At 31.4% G+C, this 20,703-nt stretch overlaps 2 protein-coding genes across 8 annotated transcripts; both read left to right on the top strand.

Annotated features, from left to right (window-relative positions):
* The first annotated feature begins 376 nt into the window (after positions 1-376).
* Positions 377-3,868, top strand: LOC107420787 (putative RNA methyltransferase At5g10620). 3 transcript variants are annotated; one of them, XM_048475993.2, is made up of 8 exons: positions 377-574; positions 683-714; positions 848-990; positions 1,156-1,222; positions 1,649-1,726; positions 2,188-2,333; positions 2,824-2,899; positions 3,513-3,868. In XM_048475993.2, exons 1-7 carry the CDS (start codon positions 514-516, stop codon positions 2,861-2,863), a joined length of 567 nt encoding a protein of 188 aa, XP_048331950.2. In that variant the 5' UTR covers positions 377-513; the 3' UTR covers positions 2,864-2,899; positions 3,513-3,868. The 3 variants fall into 3 exon arrangements, with proteins under 3 accessions (XP_048331950.2, XP_015885321.3, XP_015885322.3); XM_016029835.4 differs by having other exon boundaries at positions 378-574; positions 3,568-3,868; XM_016029836.4 differs by having other exon boundaries at positions 379-574; positions 3,581-3,868.
* Positions 3,869-10,854: 6,986 nt separating this feature from the next.
* LOC107420781 (cryptochrome DASH, chloroplastic/mitochondrial) lies at positions 10,855-20,637 on the top strand. 5 transcript variants are annotated; one of them, XM_025075182.3, is made up of 17 exons: positions 10,855-11,319; positions 11,588-11,727; positions 11,819-12,043; positions 12,141-12,266; positions 12,359-12,433; positions 12,823-12,939; positions 13,039-13,085; positions 13,417-13,493; positions 13,693-13,768; positions 14,138-14,207; positions 14,414-14,537; positions 14,788-14,837; positions 16,708-16,853; positions 17,363-17,557; positions 17,919-19,476; positions 20,195-20,336; positions 20,477-20,637. In XM_025075182.3, exons 1-15 carry the CDS (start codon positions 10,872-10,874, stop codon positions 19,345-19,347), a joined length of 3,345 nt encoding a protein of 1,114 aa, XP_024930950.3. In that variant the 5' UTR covers positions 10,855-10,871; the 3' UTR covers positions 19,348-19,476; positions 20,195-20,336; positions 20,477-20,637. The 5 variants fall into 5 exon arrangements, with proteins under 5 accessions (XP_024930950.3, XP_024930951.3, XP_015885313.4 ...); XM_025075183.3 differs by having other exon boundaries at positions 11,819-11,925; positions 12,131-12,266; XM_048475915.2 differs by having other exon boundaries at positions 11,075-11,213.
* Positions 20,638-20,703: the final 66 nt, after the last annotated feature.

The following is a 20,703-nucleotide window of genomic DNA, read 5'->3' on the forward strand; positions in this document are numbered from 1 at the left end:
TTTTTATTATTTTCCGTATGTTCTAGAAACTAGTGGAACACTCTATTCCATTTGGCACACTCGATGAGTGGTACAACTCAGCAGGTGCCTACGTGGCTTTATTATTATTTTTTGCCTTTTTTTTTAATAAATTTTCTTGCGAATACTGACCGTTATTTCGAAGATATTTCTCCTTGTATTAATTTCTTTGTTTTTGTTACCAAAAAATTTGAAATAAAAATTGTCAAAATTAAAATAAATATGACAAAAATGGAAAATTTGAAACGTCGGCGTTGCTTTCCTCATTTTACCCTTTAGTTTTAAAGGGAAAAATTATAACATAGAGGATGGAAGCGTCAAAAATCTCAGGCCACTATGATACAATTTTGAGGATAGGGGCCATAAAGGTATTTTCATAACTGTAAAAAGGGTGAAAGCCTCGAAGGGCAGCACAATATAGCAAAGAAAACAAATACGGTCAAATACAAATTAGTAATTAATTCTGTTTAAAGCGCGCCATTATTCTGTGTAAAAATGGTTCTCACACTCAGTGTCAGTTCGCTGGCCAATAGCTCCGCTCCTATTCCTCTCTCAGGTTCTTCTTCTTCTTCTTCTTTATCAAAACTCTTTCGAATCTGTCACAGTTTTCCAATTCTTAAATATGCCAGTTTCTTCAACCTAATTTTTTGCTCTGAATTTTCAGGTGGACGCTGTAAATACGCCGGTCAGTCGGTGGTAAACTATCTTCACCCCGCTTTAATCTCTTTTTTTTATGAAAATTTTCTTATAAATATATATATATATATATATTTTGTTATTATTTTTGGAAATTGGAAGCAAAATTTTGCGATTTTCGTAATTTGTGCAGAGAGCTGTCCCCATACGCATATTATGGGTTGGGAAAAAGAGGTCCCGAGGGGTGCAATTGGTGTTCGACGAATATATTGGCAAGCTCAAGCACTATTGCAGTGTTGAAGACGTTCAAATTCGGTCCAATCCCAAAAATGCACGGTATGGTTTCTTTTCTGCTATTGTTGGGTTTTTGGTTATTCCATGTAATTTTCATGCTTTTAAAAATTAAAACTTTAGCTTAAAAATTGGGGGGGAAAAAAAATTTGTGGGTTCGTTTTGGCGTGGTGAAAATTGATAATCTGTTATATAACCATCGTTGCATAGTGATTGGAGAGCTCAGGTTGACGATGAAGACAATGCTGTCGTGAATCTTATCAGGTCTGATGATTGGGTATAGTCTCCAACATCATTTGGTTTTATCAATACTCGAAAGCATTCAATAAGAAAGTATTACTTGATTTATTTATTTTTTCGTCTTTTTTTTTTTTTTAGCTATTTGTTATTCTTTTCTTAATCTGGACCTGCTTCTCTGCCTAAATTGGATCACCTAAACACATTTCGAGCTCAAACACCCTGTGGTCTTAAAATGTTCATACCTTGCTGCATGGGAAATATCATAATCCCTGTTCTTATTCTTATAAATACTATAATAATTTGGACAGCTTTACTTTCTATTATGGGTCTATCTAATACATGGATTCATTAATTAAGAACTTGTAAAAAGTAGCTTTCTTATTAGCAAAGTACATAGAGGTCTTCCATGGAAAATCTAAAAGCTGTTGTAAATTACATCTACTTTGTAATCGTGCGCTTGTAGGTTGTGCTGCTGGATGAGGGGGGCCGAGACATAAGATCTGAGCAGATGGCTGAATTGTTGGGGGATGCTGGGAATACAGTATGAACTATGTCTATTTTGTTTATTTTTTTACTTGGATTATCCTTCTCCTTCTCCTTCTTTAAGTTTGTATGAACATATATGCATTTATGTCCTTTTAATGTCTAATTTAACAAACTTGAAGTATTCAAATTTTTATACCGACTACCTATTTATGGTGGTAAATCTAATTATTGTGTCTTTCTTTATGTACTTGAGACTTTGAGGAAACTTTAAAACCATGGTTCTGCATCCATAAAGGTAATAACTTAACCAAATGTTGACTCAATGATCAACAGCTAGCTGCTAATGGTAACTAACCCATTTGAGTTACTTTGAATCAAACTCTTTAACTTGGGACCATTTTTATGACCAATATCATGCTAGCTCTATAAACTTATTAGTCTTACTGACAAATGTTTGAAATGTTTCAAATTAAATGTTTCTAACCATTACCTGCATTTGTTTCACTCAATTTTTAGGGGGCTTCAAGATTGTCTTTTTGCATCGGTGGGCCTTATGGTCATGGAAGGCTGTTGCGAGAACGTGCTAACAAATCAATTAAGTTGTCTTCTATGGTATTCAACCATCAAATTGCTTTACTTGTGCTTGTGGAACAACTTTATAGGTATAATTTTTTATTCCTGTTGCAAATAATTCCATAGAAGATGCAGGTTTTGGTTACTTTAATGTTGGCTTTTGAAGTATTTAGTGCATTCAGTCTAGATGGGTGATGATGTGTGTGCCATTTCTTTTGCAAGTGCATACTGCTTAGGGAAATAAAAAGAATATAGTTGTCAGCCATTTCTTTATGAGAGTGAGCATGCTTATGAGGGGTGGTTTTGGGACTTTTGGCTGTATCATACCCTTTGTTGGGAGGAGTTTCAAGAACTGCTTCTTGCGAATACCCAGGTCCAAGTGGAGCTTTGCGTTTAGTGTTTGAACAGTTACAGTACTACAGTCATGGCTTTTGCAACAAAATCAACGTCCCAGTTGATGCCAGCTGGCATTTTTCGCTTCTATGACCAGTGAAAACTAGTTTCATTAATAACCATCATAGGCTGTTTTGTGATGCTTTCTACACTTTTAGGAATGTAATGTGATTTTTTCCAACTTAGGTCATGGACTATTCTGAAAGGACAGAAGTACCATCATTAGCGTTTTCTTCCTTCTAATCTGAAACACACCATGCAGGTATTTCTTCTTTTCTTATAGATTGTCTATCATCTATGTTAGATGTGAGAGCTAACATGCTTTTTAGGCTTTTGATATCGTTTGCATATGTGAAATTTTTAGACTAGATAAATCATTTTACCTATGGATTTCAGTAATTACATAATGCAAGGCCTGAATTTGTTTCCAATAGAAGTTTTGGCATGTCTGTCCAAGATTGTTCTCGTTTAGCTCTGTATATATTTTTTGCAGCTTTGTCAGTGCTTGGTGAAATTTTTTATTGCTTATAGGCAGAGGCTTTAGATAGCTTAACCTTCATAAGAAACATAGTAACTGTATGCTTAAGAATTTGAAACCTTCCGAAAAGCTAGGTTGTTGCAAGTTGGTCAATTCTTCCATCATTTTTTTTATTTGAATATTTAAAATTTTTGTATGGTGGTTAAGGGAAGGGAATTTTTATAGTTGTGCATGGGGTTCATATTTGGAGATTATCGAATTTGAGAAAGCCTGATATTTCTAGCAAAATCTTAAAAACGCATACCTGGCTTTTGGATATTGAAGATATAGTTATATATCCAATGATTATTATTATTTTCTCTTTCTCCTTTCAAACTTATGTGCATATATTCTTCAGTTTAGTACTCTATGATCTGTTGGAATACACCAAGTGCTTGATATTTTGATAGTAGTGACTGAAAACAGGATAACATTCTCTGTCGGTCCAAGCCAGTTCCAAGCTAGGTTGCTTACTTCCGTGGAAAGGATGTTGTCTGAGAATCCTCAAGGGGAAGGCATTGTGGGCTCGGTTGAGGAGCAGCCAGTTTTGTTAGCGGATATACATATGTTTTCATTATTGTTAATTTTATATTTTTTGTTGAATTTCTATTATTCTTTTCTTATTAAGGCTAGACTAAAAGTATTTTTGTGGTTTATGATTCTTTGATAAATTGATTTCAAATATTGATATCCAATTTCTTTCATTTGAGTTTAGTTTGATGAACTATTGAGTTTTATTGGTAATTATCATGTATTTATATTTACTAAATGTGTATATGTCCCACTCATCGAGTATTTTTGTATACATTCCTCCTTTTGTTTATCTATTTATTTTTTCCCTTAGGTTTTTGTTGTGTTCTGGGTTGTATTTTGAGGGTGGATCACAAGACACCGACGACTTGTGCTAGATGTTAGTGACTTTTATTTTGTGGTTGTATTAAGTTATCTTGGACTTAAAAATGTGTATTCTGGAGATTTGTGAGTGTGTTTTGGAGAGTTTGGTTAATTCGAGGTACTTAGATCTTGTGTGAATTTTTGGAGTATTTTTTATGTATTTGTGAACTCTGAACTGTTGTTGAAGAGTTGTATGGTTTTTTGCTGTTGTTGTATTTAAGTTGTTGTTGAATTAATTATCTAGTTAATGGTCTTCGAGGTTTTGTAGTTGGTTTGGTTCAGTAAACTAACTTGACTTCTTGATATTAATCACACAGGCAGATTCATCCTTGATTCGGGATAGGATAATTCGGGATGGATCTCGTCAACTATGCATCTCAAATGAATTGGGTCAAATCCACCTAAACAGTACACAAAAGCAAAATGAAGTATGATAAAATTTTATATAAACAAAGTTACTTGGGCTATGGATATTTAATTTCATCAACTTTATCCGTAAAAATGGTTAATTGTACTAAAGTGATATAAAAATTAATAGTTTAGGAAGCATTGTGATAAAATTTGAAGTTTAAGGGCAAAGTAAAAATCATGTTTTAGTTTTGGGGTGAAAATTAAACCGAGTGTCAAAATTTAAGTTTATTTAATTGTTAATGTTAAAAACTCCATGAAATTGTTTTTTTTTTTTTTTTTTGGGGTTAAGGTCTCTGGTTCAAATTTCTTATTTTGTGTTAATATTATAATTTAAGAATCACTCTAAAAACTGTATAGTTATTTCTTTTTTCTTTTTTTTCTTTTTTTTCGCTTAGGTATACTGTTTTTTTTTTTTTTAAGACCTAGATTATTATTATTATTTTTTTATTGTTTCCATTGAATTATAATTTTATTTTGCTCGATTATCTTATGTCATATATTTAATTGGGATAATTACTATATATGCAAATTATAGTTTGGAAATTATTTTAATTATACTAAAATGGTATTACTTTTCTTAATTTGTGCCAAATATATCATGATTTTTAAATCTAAAAGTATTGTTAATATAATTTGCAACCTTTAAAATTTATTACCACTGGTAACTCTTAGGCTCTGGGTTCAACTTCTCTAGCACTAAAATACTTCTCTCTAAAAAAATAAAAATGAAAAAAAAAACTTTGAAATTTTAATACTTATTTTTTTGAGCCATTTATTATTTCAATTTGGAAACTATAGTTTAACAAAATCTATCATCTATTAAACAAATTTAGAGCTTAACAGTAATGAAATGTAGATGTCATCTAGAAAACATTAAAAAAAAAAAAAGTTAGGGTCTATCTTGTACCATTTTATGAACGTGTTTTTAATTTTTTTTGCAAATTAAAAAATGGCCAAAGATATTTTTTTATTTTATAGATATAAAAATTATTAAAAAAAAAAAAGTATGAAAGTCTAAAGGTATATTCAATTATAATTTTATTGAATTTTAAAAGAATTAATATGTTTGATGGAATTCATGAATTTTAATAGATTTCTACAAACTGTATGTGGATTTTATCATAATCCAATATGAAGTTTAATAGAGTTTATAAGATTTATATAATAAACTTTAACAGATTTTTATGGAATTATAATGATTTTTAATTTTTCATATAATTTATTTTACTACTTTGATTAATAATATAATTTATTTTAATAAAACAATTATACTATAAATAGAGTTTTTTTTTATTACTTTTATTTATTTATTTTTATCATACCATTAGCAACGTTGAACATTTATGATATCGGACAAATTAACAAATATTAATAAATAGGTAAACAACATATAAATGAATATTAAATTTGATAATATCATTCTTGAAATATTATTAAAAAAAAAGAAAAAAAAAAGAAAAACACTGATAAGATAAATTATAATAAAATTAGATAAATATATCAAGTAGTCTTGTATCATCTCTATTATTTATTATTATATGCAAAATTTTATTTGGAAAAAAAAAAAACTCATTGCTCATTACTTTGTTTTCTTGCGTTTTGGGCATCCATCCACATATTTGAAGCAATTGTAGTTCTCCATTCGTTAGCATTCCCTCGTTATTGCTCTTGATTTTCACACAGCTCTTCAAAATTATTCCCTTTAGTTTCTTGTGTTAGTAATGGTGATGGAGATTCATCATTTGGCTCTATCAAAAACTCATTAAAGTGACATTCTTTGCGAAGAAAATTGTGCAATCCTATAAAAGCTAAAACTAGTTCTGCTTGTGTCTTAAATGGAATTGGAGGTGTAGACTTAAAATTTGTGAATCTAGATTTGAATATACCAAATATCTTCTCAATTACACTTCTTAATGAAGAGTGACAGAGATTGAACAATTCAGCTGCAGTTTCTGGATGACGGCCTGGACCAGAAAAATCTTACAAATGATATCGAACCTCTCATAATGGAGCTAAAAATTGTTGACGATTTGGAAATCCACAATCCATAAGAAAATATTTACCTAAAAATATAAGATATTAATAATTAATCCATAAATATTATTTTTGTAAAAATTAGTACATATTGAAAAAAAAAATTATATATATATATATAAAATAAAATAATATATACCTTATGGCACTTTAATTTCATTCCTCCTTGATAAAGCATCATGTAGCAATTTTGAATCATGAGCCAAATCCTCCCATCCACTGAGTACGTATATAAACTCTAAATCAAAGTTACAAGCTGCTAGTACATTTTGTGAAATTTTTCCATGGCGATTACGGTAGCTACTTACATCACGACCTTTTATTGTTACTGGTATATGTGTGCTATTAATAGCTCCAATACAATCCCATATTTCATCCATGGTAGTGAATCTTTGTGTGACTTAGTCCCATCCAAAACCAGAGTTGAAACGCATAAGTTGAAAAAATGTTTGATAACGCATTTTAAACAATTTCAATTGACTCTATTATTGAGTATAATTCTTATTACACTAAGTGCTTCATTAAGCTTAGGAAGTATCTTACTTTCCACAGTTAGCTTGCCAAGTATACCGTTACTGTCACGCCATCCACAATTTGCAGCATCAACTATCAGTTCCAACAACATATTACTTTCTTGCGAGGTTCATCTGTTATATGCAGTTTTAATTTTTTGTTGTGAATCTCTGATTGTAATAATGAATATCTAAATATAAAGCCCATGAATAGTTGAAACTCATGTTTATATATATATTATAAATCAAGCATATAATAAATAAGATAAAGATCTTCACATTCTAACTCAAACTAATCCAAGTACCCACCAAAAGTATCTACGGAAGTTAGCTCAACTAATCTAGCTATATTGTCTGAAGGGTAACTGGTGGTCACACATATCTATCTAAATGTGTGTCTGTATATATATATATATATATATTGGCAGCCACACATACATATTGTTGATTGCACGAAGCAATGGTTCAAATAGTTCTGTTAAGAGCTTTTTGACTATCTTTCTTTTATTTATTTTTATATTTTTTTTTAATCTTTATTAAAAGCTTTTATGAAGGAGGCTTGAAGTACTATTTACAAAAAATTAACAAATATTTATAAAAATAGTATTAAGCCTTAAAAATTAGAAATAGCTTCTTAGAAGCCATATTTATAGAACCATCCTTGTTCTTACTAGGAGGAGTCCTAATGTATATTTTATTCTTTGTTTAACAATCTCGAACAAAATGCAATCCAAGTGTGAGATATAAATAATAAATTTTGTTTCAATTTCATATATAATATCTTTTATAAACAGAGTCTCAAGATGCTAGTATGGTGGTATCCTAAAATTTTCAATCATTTACTATTTTGCAAGATTTCATAAATTGTTGGTATGCAGAAATAGTATTATAGGATATTAATGATAATTGATTTTCAATATCAACAATATTCATATTTCTTTAGAAAGTTGAGAACTCTATTTTCATTATTTCTTGCATAATATCAATTAATAGTATTATTGTATATTTTGAACTAGGATTTTGCTTTTGAGAAATATCATTAATAATGAAGAGTTTCCATAATGCAATTTTTTCTTTTTGCTTTTTTATGTTTTTGTTTTCTAAAAGGTTTTACAGGTGATGTTATAATAGATGTGGAATATGAAGGCACAGTAAACTTTGATTTTGGTTCAAATTCTGAATATAGTAAAACATTTTTCCAATCTATATTCTTCTTACACAGCAGCAACCAAATAATGAATCCTACCTGGTTGGAGGCTTCCTATAATCTTCGTTTTCTATGCATAATGAGTCAAATCAATCTTTTATATATATTATATTAAATAAAATTTAATCAATTACTTTTTCTTTTAACATGGGTTGAATGCTTCCTATACTTATGTTCTACATATATCCAAGAAGTCAAATCAAATTTGTATATATATTATATTAAAATAAAGTTAAACCACGTATTTTTTGTTTATTCTTCTTTATGTTTTTCCGAAAAACAACAAGTTCTGACATATATAAAACATAAAGAAAAAAGAAGAAAAAATTGAACATACTCAGAAGCCTAAATCAAGCAAGAAGTACATGGAGAGAGCCTGTTTTGATTGCCATTGGTCTATCTATTTCATCTGCCCGTTCGTCTGTTGAGTTGGGTTTGTCAGTTCGTTCTATTTCAATGCAGTATCTCTTTCAGTATTAGGTTCTAAAGTCCGATGAAATCTATAAGGTGGAGGCTAGATTTGTGAAAACATCGAGTATTTATACCTAATATCTTAAAATCCAATCAAATCTATCAATTTGTAAAATCCTTTTAAGTTAATGGCTTTTTGAATACTACTATACTTTTATAGCTTTTTAAAAAGTCATAATTGAATACCATCAAACTTGTATGGATTCTATAGAATTCTGAATTAAATACCATAAAATTTTAATAGATTTTATAAAAATCTTAATCGAATACCTTTACATTTTTAAAATTTTTTAAAAACATTAAAATCCTAATTGAATACACCCTCATATTAGATGTATTCTATGTATTTGGAAAAGTTTAGAAACAAATATATAGCATAATGTTTATCATTTTTAACTGCAAACTTTTTTCTTTAATTAAGATATATATTATAATTAAAAATACCAAATACAATTTTATTATTTTCATTATCATAAAATTGTTTCAAAATTTGTTTAATAAAACATTATTGAAATACCCTGACTTTGTAAATTTTAAATAATAGATATGTGATAGCTCACTGGTCCACCGTCCTTACCCTTATTTTGTAAATTTTTAATAGTAGATTTGTCATAGCTCACTGGTTCTTTTCGAAAAAGTTTTTACGCTCGTCCATATGCCATATTATGATACATGTAGCCTATGATTAATGTATGAATTTCAACCTTGGATTACTTTGATTACCGGGACTCCACAAGAATCAAAAAACATACTTCTTACCTTCCTCTTTTTTTTTTTTTTTTTTTTTTTTTTTAAACTCAAGTTATGTTCCTAGAAAATAGTAACTCTTAAGTCCCGCAAGGAACATTTCTTACCTTTTTTTTTTTTTTCTCAAATGATCTCACATGCACAATTTCTTATTTTGTTACACTAAAATTGACACTAACTATAAAATAAAATAAGCTCACTTCGTTTTATTATTTCGAAAATGTAAAATTATGTCAAAAGAATAATTTGTTGATATGTTATAATTATACTTTTTCTTGTTTATTTGATGCATACATACATATTGATATGCTTTACAATTTCGATAATTGAATATTTGATAAATTAATAATTTCGTTTAAATAATGAAATTTCTTGATTCTAATTTGGATTAATATATTAAATGAATAATTTTGTTTAATTTAAGATAATAATTTTTTATAAAATCTTTTAGGATTTAATGAATATTTAAATTAATAATTGGTTAATTGATTAATAATTGGTTAATTGCATAAAACATAACATATAAAAGTTTATAATGTATATTAAGTACCTTTTTCCTTGATAACTTGTATTTTTTATTTTTATTTTTTTGGTGGGGGATATTAATTTATGTATGCATGTTTTAACTTTTAAGATTCTATATACGCACATGTTAACTTTTAACTATACCCTTTATTATTATTATTATTATTAAATATTATTATAGCTCTTTTATTTTATTATTTTTTTAAATATGACATTTGCATTATGAAAAATATCATAATAACCCTCTCAAATATCAATTTTATTTGCATATAACAATAACATTAAAAATTGACTGATTTGTCCTTTATTTAATGATTTTTTTAATCCATTTTAAAGATAAAATTATAATAAAAATTAATGAATAAAATAATATAATAAAATTTATAATTAACTTTTTTTCTTTAAAAAAATAAATAATTTCAAACGTATATGATAAAAATAAGCTTAACTGTTAAAGTTATACATGAGACAATCATAATTGTTATAAAAAAAATGATAGAGTTGAATAATTACAAAATCAATGTTGAAATTTTTTATCTATTAAAATAAATAAAATAAGTTATACCTGATGTTACAAAATTTTATGTTACCGAATAAATTCACTTAAACCATTAATTTTCATTTCATTTCTTTTTTAAGAATTTATATTTAACTTAAAATTCGCATATAATAAAACACACAAAATAATTTACATTGTTGTCAGATCATCAAAAAGTTTAAGGAAAATAGATAATTATTTAATTTTCCTTACTAATTTTCCATTGAGTGGCCCAAGTTCTTACAAATCGGAGAAACTCGCGTCCTTTGGCTACCGAATTGCCACGTAGCAAACCAAACTCCACAATGCCACGTGTCAACTTCCCAACAGCCTTAATAATTTCTCTCCCTACAAAATCCAAAACCGTGGTTCTTCTTCATGGCCACTCTCCACTCTTCCTTCTCTTTCCCTTCCTTTTCTCTGTCCCTGAAGAAGCTCATAAACCCGTCTCCAAAACCCACCTCTGCTTCTTTTTCTTCTTTCCTCATCTACTCTGCGAATTTGAACCGTTTACCAGCCATGAATTCTGGCTCCGTACCCCAACAACCGGTCAGGTCGGCCTCTTCTACGGTCTACAAGGTACCGGACATGGAAACCGATCAAATGGACCGCGTTGCAGAGCAAGCATTTCAAAGGTACTCCTCGTCGTCTGCGAATCGGAGCGGCAATGGGGTCGCCATTGTTTGGTTCAGGAACGATCTGAGAGTGTTGGACAATGAGGTATTATATAAGGCGTGGATTTCATCTCAGGCTGTATTGCCTGTGTATTGCATCGACCCTCGGCTTTTTGGTACTACCTATTACTTTGGTTTCCCTAAAACCGGAGGTATATATATATATATATTTGGAATTGATTTTGTTTTGCATATATATATATATATATATTTGGAATTGATTTTGTTTTGCATATATATATATATATATATATATTTTTTTTTTCATACATATCATGGAAAATGTAACTTATAATTTGGCACATTTCAGGATCTTCTAAGAAAAATCTCAACCTTTTGATCTGTTTTATACTGTTTCTTTAATCTCTGTAACTTGGGATTGTATGAACTGGGATTTTACATTTTTTTTTTTAATGGCAGCATTAAGAGCTCAATTTCTCATGGAATGCTTGGCTGACTTGAAAAAGAATTTAATGAAAAATGGTCTTAACTTGCTCATTCAACATGGGAAACCTGAGGAAATTCTACCTTCCCTAGCAAAAACCTTTGGAGCCCATACAGTTAAGTGATTTCCTTATTAACTTGATTTCAGTGGTATTTTGAGTTTTCAAAGCAATTAGAATGTGGGTTTTCTAATCCTAATCTAATCAGGTATATGCCCAAAAAGAAACTTGCAGTGAGGAGCTGAATGTTGAAAGGTTGGTCCGCAAAAGTCTAAAACAAGTTGTTTTACAGTCATCACCAGAGCAACCCAACAGGTCAAATTCAATTCTCAGTCCAAAATTGCAACTTATTTGGGGTGCCACTTTGTATCACATAGATGACCTCCCATTTTATACTAGTAGCTTACCCGATGTCTTCACTCAATTTCGTAAGGCATGGTGGTCTCTCTTTCTTTTTCTTCGTTTAGATGATTTATTTTGTACTTTTTTTATGTGTTAGCAATGTTTTGTAATGAAACAGAAACTTGCAGGCCGTTGAAGCTAAGAGCACGATCCGTGGATGCGTAAGAATTCCAAAATCTCTGGGGCCACCTCCCAGCATTGATGATTGGGGGAGCATTCCTTCAGTAGATCAGTTTGGGCTTCACTTGCAAAATGTAGGTATTTGTGAACAACTTATATGTTCTGACTGAATATGAGAAACACTCTGAACTCAAGCTTATGAATTAATTGTTTTTGTCTTGATCAGGTAAGCAAAGGAATGAAGTTCATCGGAGGGGAAAGTGCTGCGTTGAGTAGAGTACATGAGTACTTCTGGAAGAAGGCATGTTCTGTTGTTTTTATTATTATTATTTGTTTATTTTGTATGGAGATAAAGCTGGAGATGTTCCAGAGATATTGCAACTGGAAAGGGAAAAAAATATGTATATATATTCTTAGCAGCTGAAAATTTTTGATAGTCTAGTGTTAATTGGACAGGAATTTAGAACTTTCATCATTAAATTTTGAATTAATTACATGTCATGCAAACAATCATAAACCAAATAAAAAGAGCTATGTGAATTCAGTTGAAGAACCAACAGGCCAGGACACTATTGCTTATCAACCTATCTCTGCTGATCTAAGATTAAATTTGATACAATTCTACCATTTTTTTCATATTTGATAGTTTATGAAAAGTATGCCACGTTTTTTTTTTTTTTTTTTTTTCAGGATTTGCTTAAGATTTATAAAGATACCAGAAATGGTATGTTAGGACCTGATTATTCTACAAAATTTTCTACATGGCTTGGATCAGGAAGTCTCTCTCCTCGTTTTATACATGAAGAGGTTGGATGGCTATTTAAATTTTGCTTCTTGACTACATGATAACATGAGATAGTGAAATAAGAGACTAATTTCTGATAGGGGTCCAATTGATATTTTCAGGTAAAAAGATATGAAAGTGAAAGGCTAGCAAATAATTCCACATACTGGTAATGCTCTCTTACTCCAACATTGACACATTGGCAGAATTCCAATTTACTATATTCTGCCAGTTTCATGGGTGGCATTGAGAAAATTTTGGATGAGGAAATTCCAGTAAACTTTTCATTCATTGGTGGTTGATAACATTTTAATAGTATATTTAAATTTAGTTGAAGGATTTGGAGATACAAATAGTATGGGTTTATCAGAATTGTCAATATAAGTTCGTTTTGGGCCATTGGCGACTTAGATTCATCCAAGTGCACTAGTTAGAAACCAATCTTCAAGCTGGGTAAAACTTATCACAGAGTATGTTTTAATCAATGCTCAACATGGCAGGGTTTTGTTCGAGCTGATATGGAGGGACTACTTCAGGTTTTTGTCAATCAAATATGGGAATTCCCTTTTTCATTTAGGTAGGTATCGATTTCGATTGATTACTGTGTTCAGTCATGTTTTAATTATTAGAAGATATTTATGGTTTGTTGTATGAACAGTTTGTTGTTGACTGGTGATTTGTGTTTCAGAGTTTTACTTAGTCCATCTAAAGATTTTGCTTTACATTTCTTTTCTTTTGATTGTAGACATGTCAACTTTTTGGTTATATTTTCCTAGGTGGCCCAAGAAAAGTGGAGCTTAGATGGAGCCAAGACAAGAATTTGTTTGAATCCTGGAGAGATGGACATACAGGGTACACCTTCTTTTTTGTTTTTTTGCTCCTTGTCTCTTTCCAGTACTGTGATAATTTGTTTGTTTCTTCAGCGTGATTTTAGTATGGACACATGGATATAAATAAGCATTAGGTACAATTTTGTATAATTTTTGTTCACTTATATCAAGGTATTAGATATAGGAGCATCCTTTTTATTCATTTGGGTTTTTCTTTTCTTTTCTTCAATCGTAACTTTACCCTTTCTCGATTTGATTTTCATGTGCATGATTGTGGATGATCATACTGTAGGAATGATAATAAGTTTCTACTTTTCAGAAGCCTAAAGAAAATAAATCATTTTCCTGTCACTGATTGTCTGTAATTTACCTAAACTTGTTGGACATCTAGGTACCCTCTCATAGATGCCAACATGATAGAGTTGTCAACTACTGGATTCATGTCAAATCGAGGACGGCAGGTAAACCCCAAGTGAATCTTTCACTTTCTTTTAGTTTCATTGCAAATGTTATGGTTCAACAATTACCGTTATAAACTGCTTGTTTAAATCATATTGTTTGTTAGTTTGTAAACCCATATCTTCTCATTCTTCTCATATGGATCTTGCAGCATGTTGCATGGGGATTTTAAAATGATGATTTTTTTTTTCCCCCCATTTTGATACAGATTGTATGTTCCTTTCTTGTTCGAGATATGGGTATTGACTGGCGTATGGGAGCTGAATGGTTTGAGACATGCCTTTTGGATTATGATCCATGCTCCAACTATGGGAATTGGACATATGGTGCAGGTAATTCACATTATGTTTAATTTACATTGAGATTGATGCGGTTGGAGTACTATTTAGCTTACATAGACAACCATTGAGCATAACCATAGACAATTTGACAGTAAATTTTTTAAATTCCTATCGAAACATTAACAAATTCGAAATATTTGTTTACTTTTGCAATATAGAACAACTATATATATGCTGCTTTATAATCTTCAGTCAATCAAATTTATTAATCAACATTTTATTGTCTTTTTTCACTATTTAGGAGTTGGGAATGATCCTAGAGAAGATCGTTATTTCAGTAACCCCAAACAAGTAAGTACTTTCATACCTTTATTGTTTTAATCTTTTAAGTGAAGAACTTCTCTTAGGCATAGAGATTAATGTAGTAGGATCCATCTTTGATTGACAAATGTTCACCTAAGAGATTCTTACATTAAGAGCACTAAAAACAATTACAAAAACATAATCTGGATTTTTATGGATCAAGTCGGGAAAAACATAATATTGTTAACTCATGCGCATTACTCATGCATATAACTCATTTCGTATTTTTAGCTGCCAAAATCTAAATTTGAAATTGAAGGCACCATCCAGCTTCCTCTGTGATATTCTGTCCAAAGGATTAACAAATCCAAGTAAGCGCCTTGACATGGAAACAAAATGTTGTAATTTGAAATTGGCAAACTGTGATTATAGGACAGTTGCATATTCCCTTGAGCATGGAAGTTTAAACAACTTGGTAGAAAAGAAAGTTTGAGATTTGAAAAGAATACTAGAACTGAAAAAATACTCAATATAACTGTTATACATTTTCCAGGCACAAACATATGATCCCGAAGGCGAGTATGTAGCATATTGGTTGCCGCAACTGCAATCTCTTCCAAAGGATAAAAGGAACTTCCCTGGAAAATCATACATTGAGCAGGTTGTACCTCTCAAGTTTGGGAATACTAATAGGAATCAGAATCAGCAGAGGGCCTTCCCTGCAAGAAAAACCAATTTTGGCCATAGGCAAACTAAAGGGCAAAGAAGATAAGACTATATAGATAAGAGATAATGAGGAATGGTTAAGTTAATGATGATCTTGTTTCCATAGTAAATGTTTAGCATCCGTTAATCATCGATATAAGAAAACTTTGTTTTTCTCATTTTATTTGCAATTCTGCATGTAATGCCAGTTTATGTGAGACTTGTTTTATGGTCAAATGGTGCACACATACAGAAACTGTAAACAAAGATTTTGTGAGGTGTTGGTACAAAATCTTTTGGGCAAAAAGCAATGTTTGGCTAATGACGGAAGAGGTGTAATAATGGTTTGAGTGCCATCTCTTTTGCACTGGTAGCAGGCATTTGTGAGAATATTCTATAGCTTAATCACAATACCCTAACTTCTTTCTTTTATTTATTTTTTAAAAATTTTTTAAGGGCATAATACGAGAAAATATTATTTGTTTCTCAAACTTTATTATTACATTTTGTTGTTGATGTTACAAGGTCACTTTATAATTAAGAATATGGGAACGATGATTGTAATCATCATAATTTGTGAAGACAATTATAAAAAATATTGCCAATTAGTAACCCCCGACCCCAAATATCAAATAATAATAATAATATTATTATCACATCTATGCACCCATATTTATTAAAATTCTAAATGAAATAAAATTTACATACTAACAGAAAAAGACTAACATAACCTTCAAAGAATGATTTATTTCCAAACGATTTGAAATTTTCCCTCAACGTTTGCTCGAATATGAAACATAAATTAACAAAATACAGGAGACAGAAAACATATACGGCATGTCGTTTACATATCGAAAGGAAATTTCCTCTGTGAAGAAAATGATTTTTAGAACGGCAGAGCGATGGGAGGAGGCAGTCGGAGAGTGATAAAGAAAGAAGAACTCGAAGGAGCCCCAGAACCCATCGCTCCCGCCGACGCTCCACTGCGAGTACTCTCACAGCTCTTCAGTCTTCAATCTAACCCCTAATTCTTCTTCTACTCCTTTTTCAAAAGCTTTCAGTTTTGTATTATATCTAAAATCAGAGCTTAGAGAAAAGCTTCCAATGGCGGTGAGTCTATTATCCAATCTAACTCGTTTTGTTTTAGGTATTTTTTTCCCCCTTTTTTGTTGGCTTTACATTTGTTTTGTTATTCGTGTTTTGTGTGAATCAGTTGGCTATCGCTTGTGGGGAATCATCGCCATCCCATCTTGTTCTTCTTGGATTTGTGAATCGTACCCTCGATTCCATCAAGCGCAATATTGCTCAGATCTTTGCTAACGTTTTCTGTTCCCAAACCAACAATGCTGTAGACGCTAGGTAATGTTCTTTCGCTTTCTTTCATTTTTATTTTTATTATTCTTTAAAATTTTGTTCTATGTTGCTGTCCCGTTCCTGAGAAAAATTGAGGATATTAGAAAAGAAAAAGAAAATCTTGTCATGATTTAGTGATGTACTTATGAAGGGTCAATACGGTGATAGGCTCAGATGCCATTTGTTTTTGCTGAAGTAATGTCGTTTTTGCATGTATTATGCATTTGTATTATAAACTGGAATGATTTATTGCTCTAAATTTAGAAAACCTCAATAGACATGGTGATATCAGAGTTCAGTTAATGTGCCTGCACCACAAATGAGGCTGCAGAACCGTAGCGTATTGATCTATCCCATGTTTAGTTGCTAAAACTGAAGAAACAAAAGGGAGGCATCATTTAGAATAGCATCTCTCATTTTGTTATTTTCCCTCTTCTTCCTATGCTTGCTCTCTTTTTAAGTTTTTCTTTGAAATTCGTTTAATATGCTTATCTACTTCATAACATATGTGTTAGGACTTGTGGGAATGCGGATTTACTCCCATTTAAGCTCGAAGATTTCATGACAAAATTTGGGGAAAAATACCAGTTGAGTGCTGAAGATTGGTTCTCAGAAAACAAGAATCTCAATGATAAGCAAGATCCACATGCAGTTTTCAATGTGCTGGATGTAATGCTGAAAGACAATTTGGAGCGCTTGAAAATGATGAGGTCAGCACTTTTATTTTGATGCCTCTGAGTTTGAAGGTTCACGATATTTTTTAATAAGTGAGAGGGTAATAATCGAGCATTGAGCTAGTTGGATGATTTTGCATGCTGCATGATAGGTTATTGACACTTGAATTTTCTTCCTTTTCTGTCTTATATATAGTGGCTGAGTCAATTTTTGTGCTTTACGAGGATTTAGTAACTGCTTCTTTCAAAAACAGCATCATGGATTTTTCAGTGATGCTCTTCATTAGTTCATACCTATTTGAAGTATTATATGAACATTGATATTGACAGTCAGAAATCGTATTGATAAGAATAAATTTTGAAATTATGATGTCTTTTATTTATTATGATTTTACAGGGAAAGTATATCTTTGGCAAATATGAACTGTCAGGGGTGGACTTTTGAAGCTAATTACCTAGAAACTGCAGAAATAATTAAAGATTTATGTTTGTATGGTAAATTGGGAACCGCACTTTGGCTTCGGAGAAAATTGATGCAGAAAGGTGTAGTTTTTGATGTATTTACACATAATTATCTAATAAATGGACTATGCAAAACTGGGGACTTGGACAAGGCAGATGAGCTTATAAAGGAGATGTCAGAACAGGGTCCCTCTCCTAACTGTGCTACTTACAACACATTCATTAATGGTTATTGCCTCATCAATAATGTGGATAAAGTTCTGGATCTGTTCTCCACTATGGCTAACAAAGGTATTAAACCAAATAGAGTTACTTGTAATATACTTGTGCATGCATTATGCAAGAAAGGCCATTTGGAGGATGCTAAGAAGCATCTGGAAGAGATATTAGATGATGATAATGATAAGACAGCATCAGATAAAATTATCTCCTCAACTATACTCATGGATGGTTATTTTAAAAATGGAAAAATGGTTCAGGCTAAGAGTGTTTGGGACAACGTGGTCCAAATGGATACCCAAGTAGATGTTGTTGCATATAATGTCCTTATCAATGGGTTTTGTTCAAGTCAAGAGATACACCTTGCTTTTGGATACTTTTGTGAAATGATTAAGAGAGGGTTGCTTCCTGATGTTTTTACTTACAATACACTTATAAGTGGTCTTTGCAAAATAGGAAAATTCGACGAGGCTTCTTATATCCATGGCATTATGTCAAAAATTGGAATTATTCCTGATCAAATGTCATACAAATCGCTTATTCAAGGCCTGTGTATTAATGGAGTTGTTGTCAGAGCTAATGAGCTTCTTCTTGGTATGCTAGAGAAGTCAATGGTGCCTGAGCCCCTTATATGGAACCTTATTATTGATTGTTATGGAAGATGTGGCAATCTTGGGAAGGCATTCTCCACTAAGAATCAGATGTTGATTTATGGTGTTAAGCCAAATGTATATACTTACAATGCATTGATTTATGCACAAGTAAAAGAAGGGAATATCACTAACGCTGTTTCCCTCAAACAGGAGATGCATTCATATGGTCTCCTTCCTGATGTAGTTACTTATAATTTGTTGATAGGTGCTGCTTGTAACTCTCAGAATATTGAATGGGCACTTCATTTACTTGATGAAATGCTAATGCTGGGATGTGAACCGGATATAATAACTTACACTGAATTGATCAGAGGGCACTGTATTAAAGATAACATGAAGGAAGCGGAAGAGCTCCTTAGGAAGATGCATAATTCTGGTATGCCAATTGATGATGTTCCATATAAGATACTTGTCAAGAAATACTGCAAAATGAGGAAGCCTGACAAGGTGTTTGACCTCTACTATAAATGGATGGAAAGGAAAAGAGCATAAGCATAGCAGAATCTTCGCCTTTTGAAGGCCCGGGCTGGTTCTTGGTTGCATAACATGTTGCTTATTTCTGAACTTGATAAACTCTTCTGCTGGTAGCAACTGAGAATCTTTCATATACTCTTCCAGGAGGTATCTATTTCTTACCAAAACTGTGTTACATTGTTTGATGGTTTCTAAAATATCTGAGTATCATTTAGCACCTTATGGTAATTCTAGGGTTCAAGGTAAGAGGTAGAGATGCAACCAACTTGCATTTGTTATATGTATCTGATATATTTGATGTAGTTTTTTGCTGATTCTTAAGATTGACAATGTATTCTAAATACTAAACATGTCTTCTTCTTCTTGTGCTGAAACTTGAACTCAGTTATCCTTATTATATATATATATATATATATATGTTTTTTCAGTAAAATGAGATGGTTTCTACCTGTTTTATGTTTTGAAATTAGAAGAAATAGTTATAACTTCAATTTTGTGAGCTTGTATTCTTGAGCTTTCTTGAATTATTGGTAGCATAACTGTATTGACTACAGGATCTTAGTAGTGGCAGTCCTTTTCTATGAATTCTAATTCCATGGAACCCTTATCAGTTGACGAATGGGAATTAATCTCCATGAGGAGATGAGCATGAAAGCTATGCTACATTATTATTATTATTAATTTTTTAAGAATACCATTTAGCTCGTTAGCTTTTCAGCATGATTAGAAAATGCGAAAATGGTGTCTTCTTTTGGTTATTCTGAAGGAAGTTATTGATATTCACTGTCAATTTGGGTCTTCAAATTTGACTTTATCTTTATTAGTTGTGGAAGTAAAAGGCTAAAATCTTGCTGGATTTTTGCAGTTTGGGCAGATAAAAGCTGTGCTTTTTGAATCTGGTCATTCCATTCATCTAAGTTGAATTCTTCAATATACTTGTGAAGCTCAGATGAACGTATCATACAATCTGGATGACGAGATGTTGGTCACCGGTTAAAATTATTCAGGTTGCTAGATTACTTTCGTCGTTTTATTATCTTCTATAAACTGACTATTTTTCTCCTGCTCTTCGGTGAAAATTTTCTATTCTTCATATTTTGTAGACATTTGGCATCTTATGTATGGTTTATGTACTGTGCCGTGGCAGGTGTCGATTGTGGCCATCGTTGTCAGAATTTGATGGTCCTTTGAACAGGAGTTTATTCCAACACCACACACCGTGTATGCCAATAGTTGATATTGGATTGACTGCCTACTTGCAACTGGGAGATACACTGCCCATCTTTCATGTTCTGTTCATCAAATTGGAATGACTGCCTACTTGAACCTCCATAGAAGCAGGTTCAAAACTGGGTTCACACTTCCTAAATAACC

The sequence above is a fragment of the Ziziphus jujuba genome, chromosome 5 (genome assembly GCF_031755915.1).
Source record: "Ziziphus jujuba cultivar Dongzao chromosome 5, ASM3175591v1".
NCBI lineage: Eukaryota > Viridiplantae > Streptophyta > Magnoliopsida > Rosales > Rhamnaceae > Ziziphus > Ziziphus jujuba.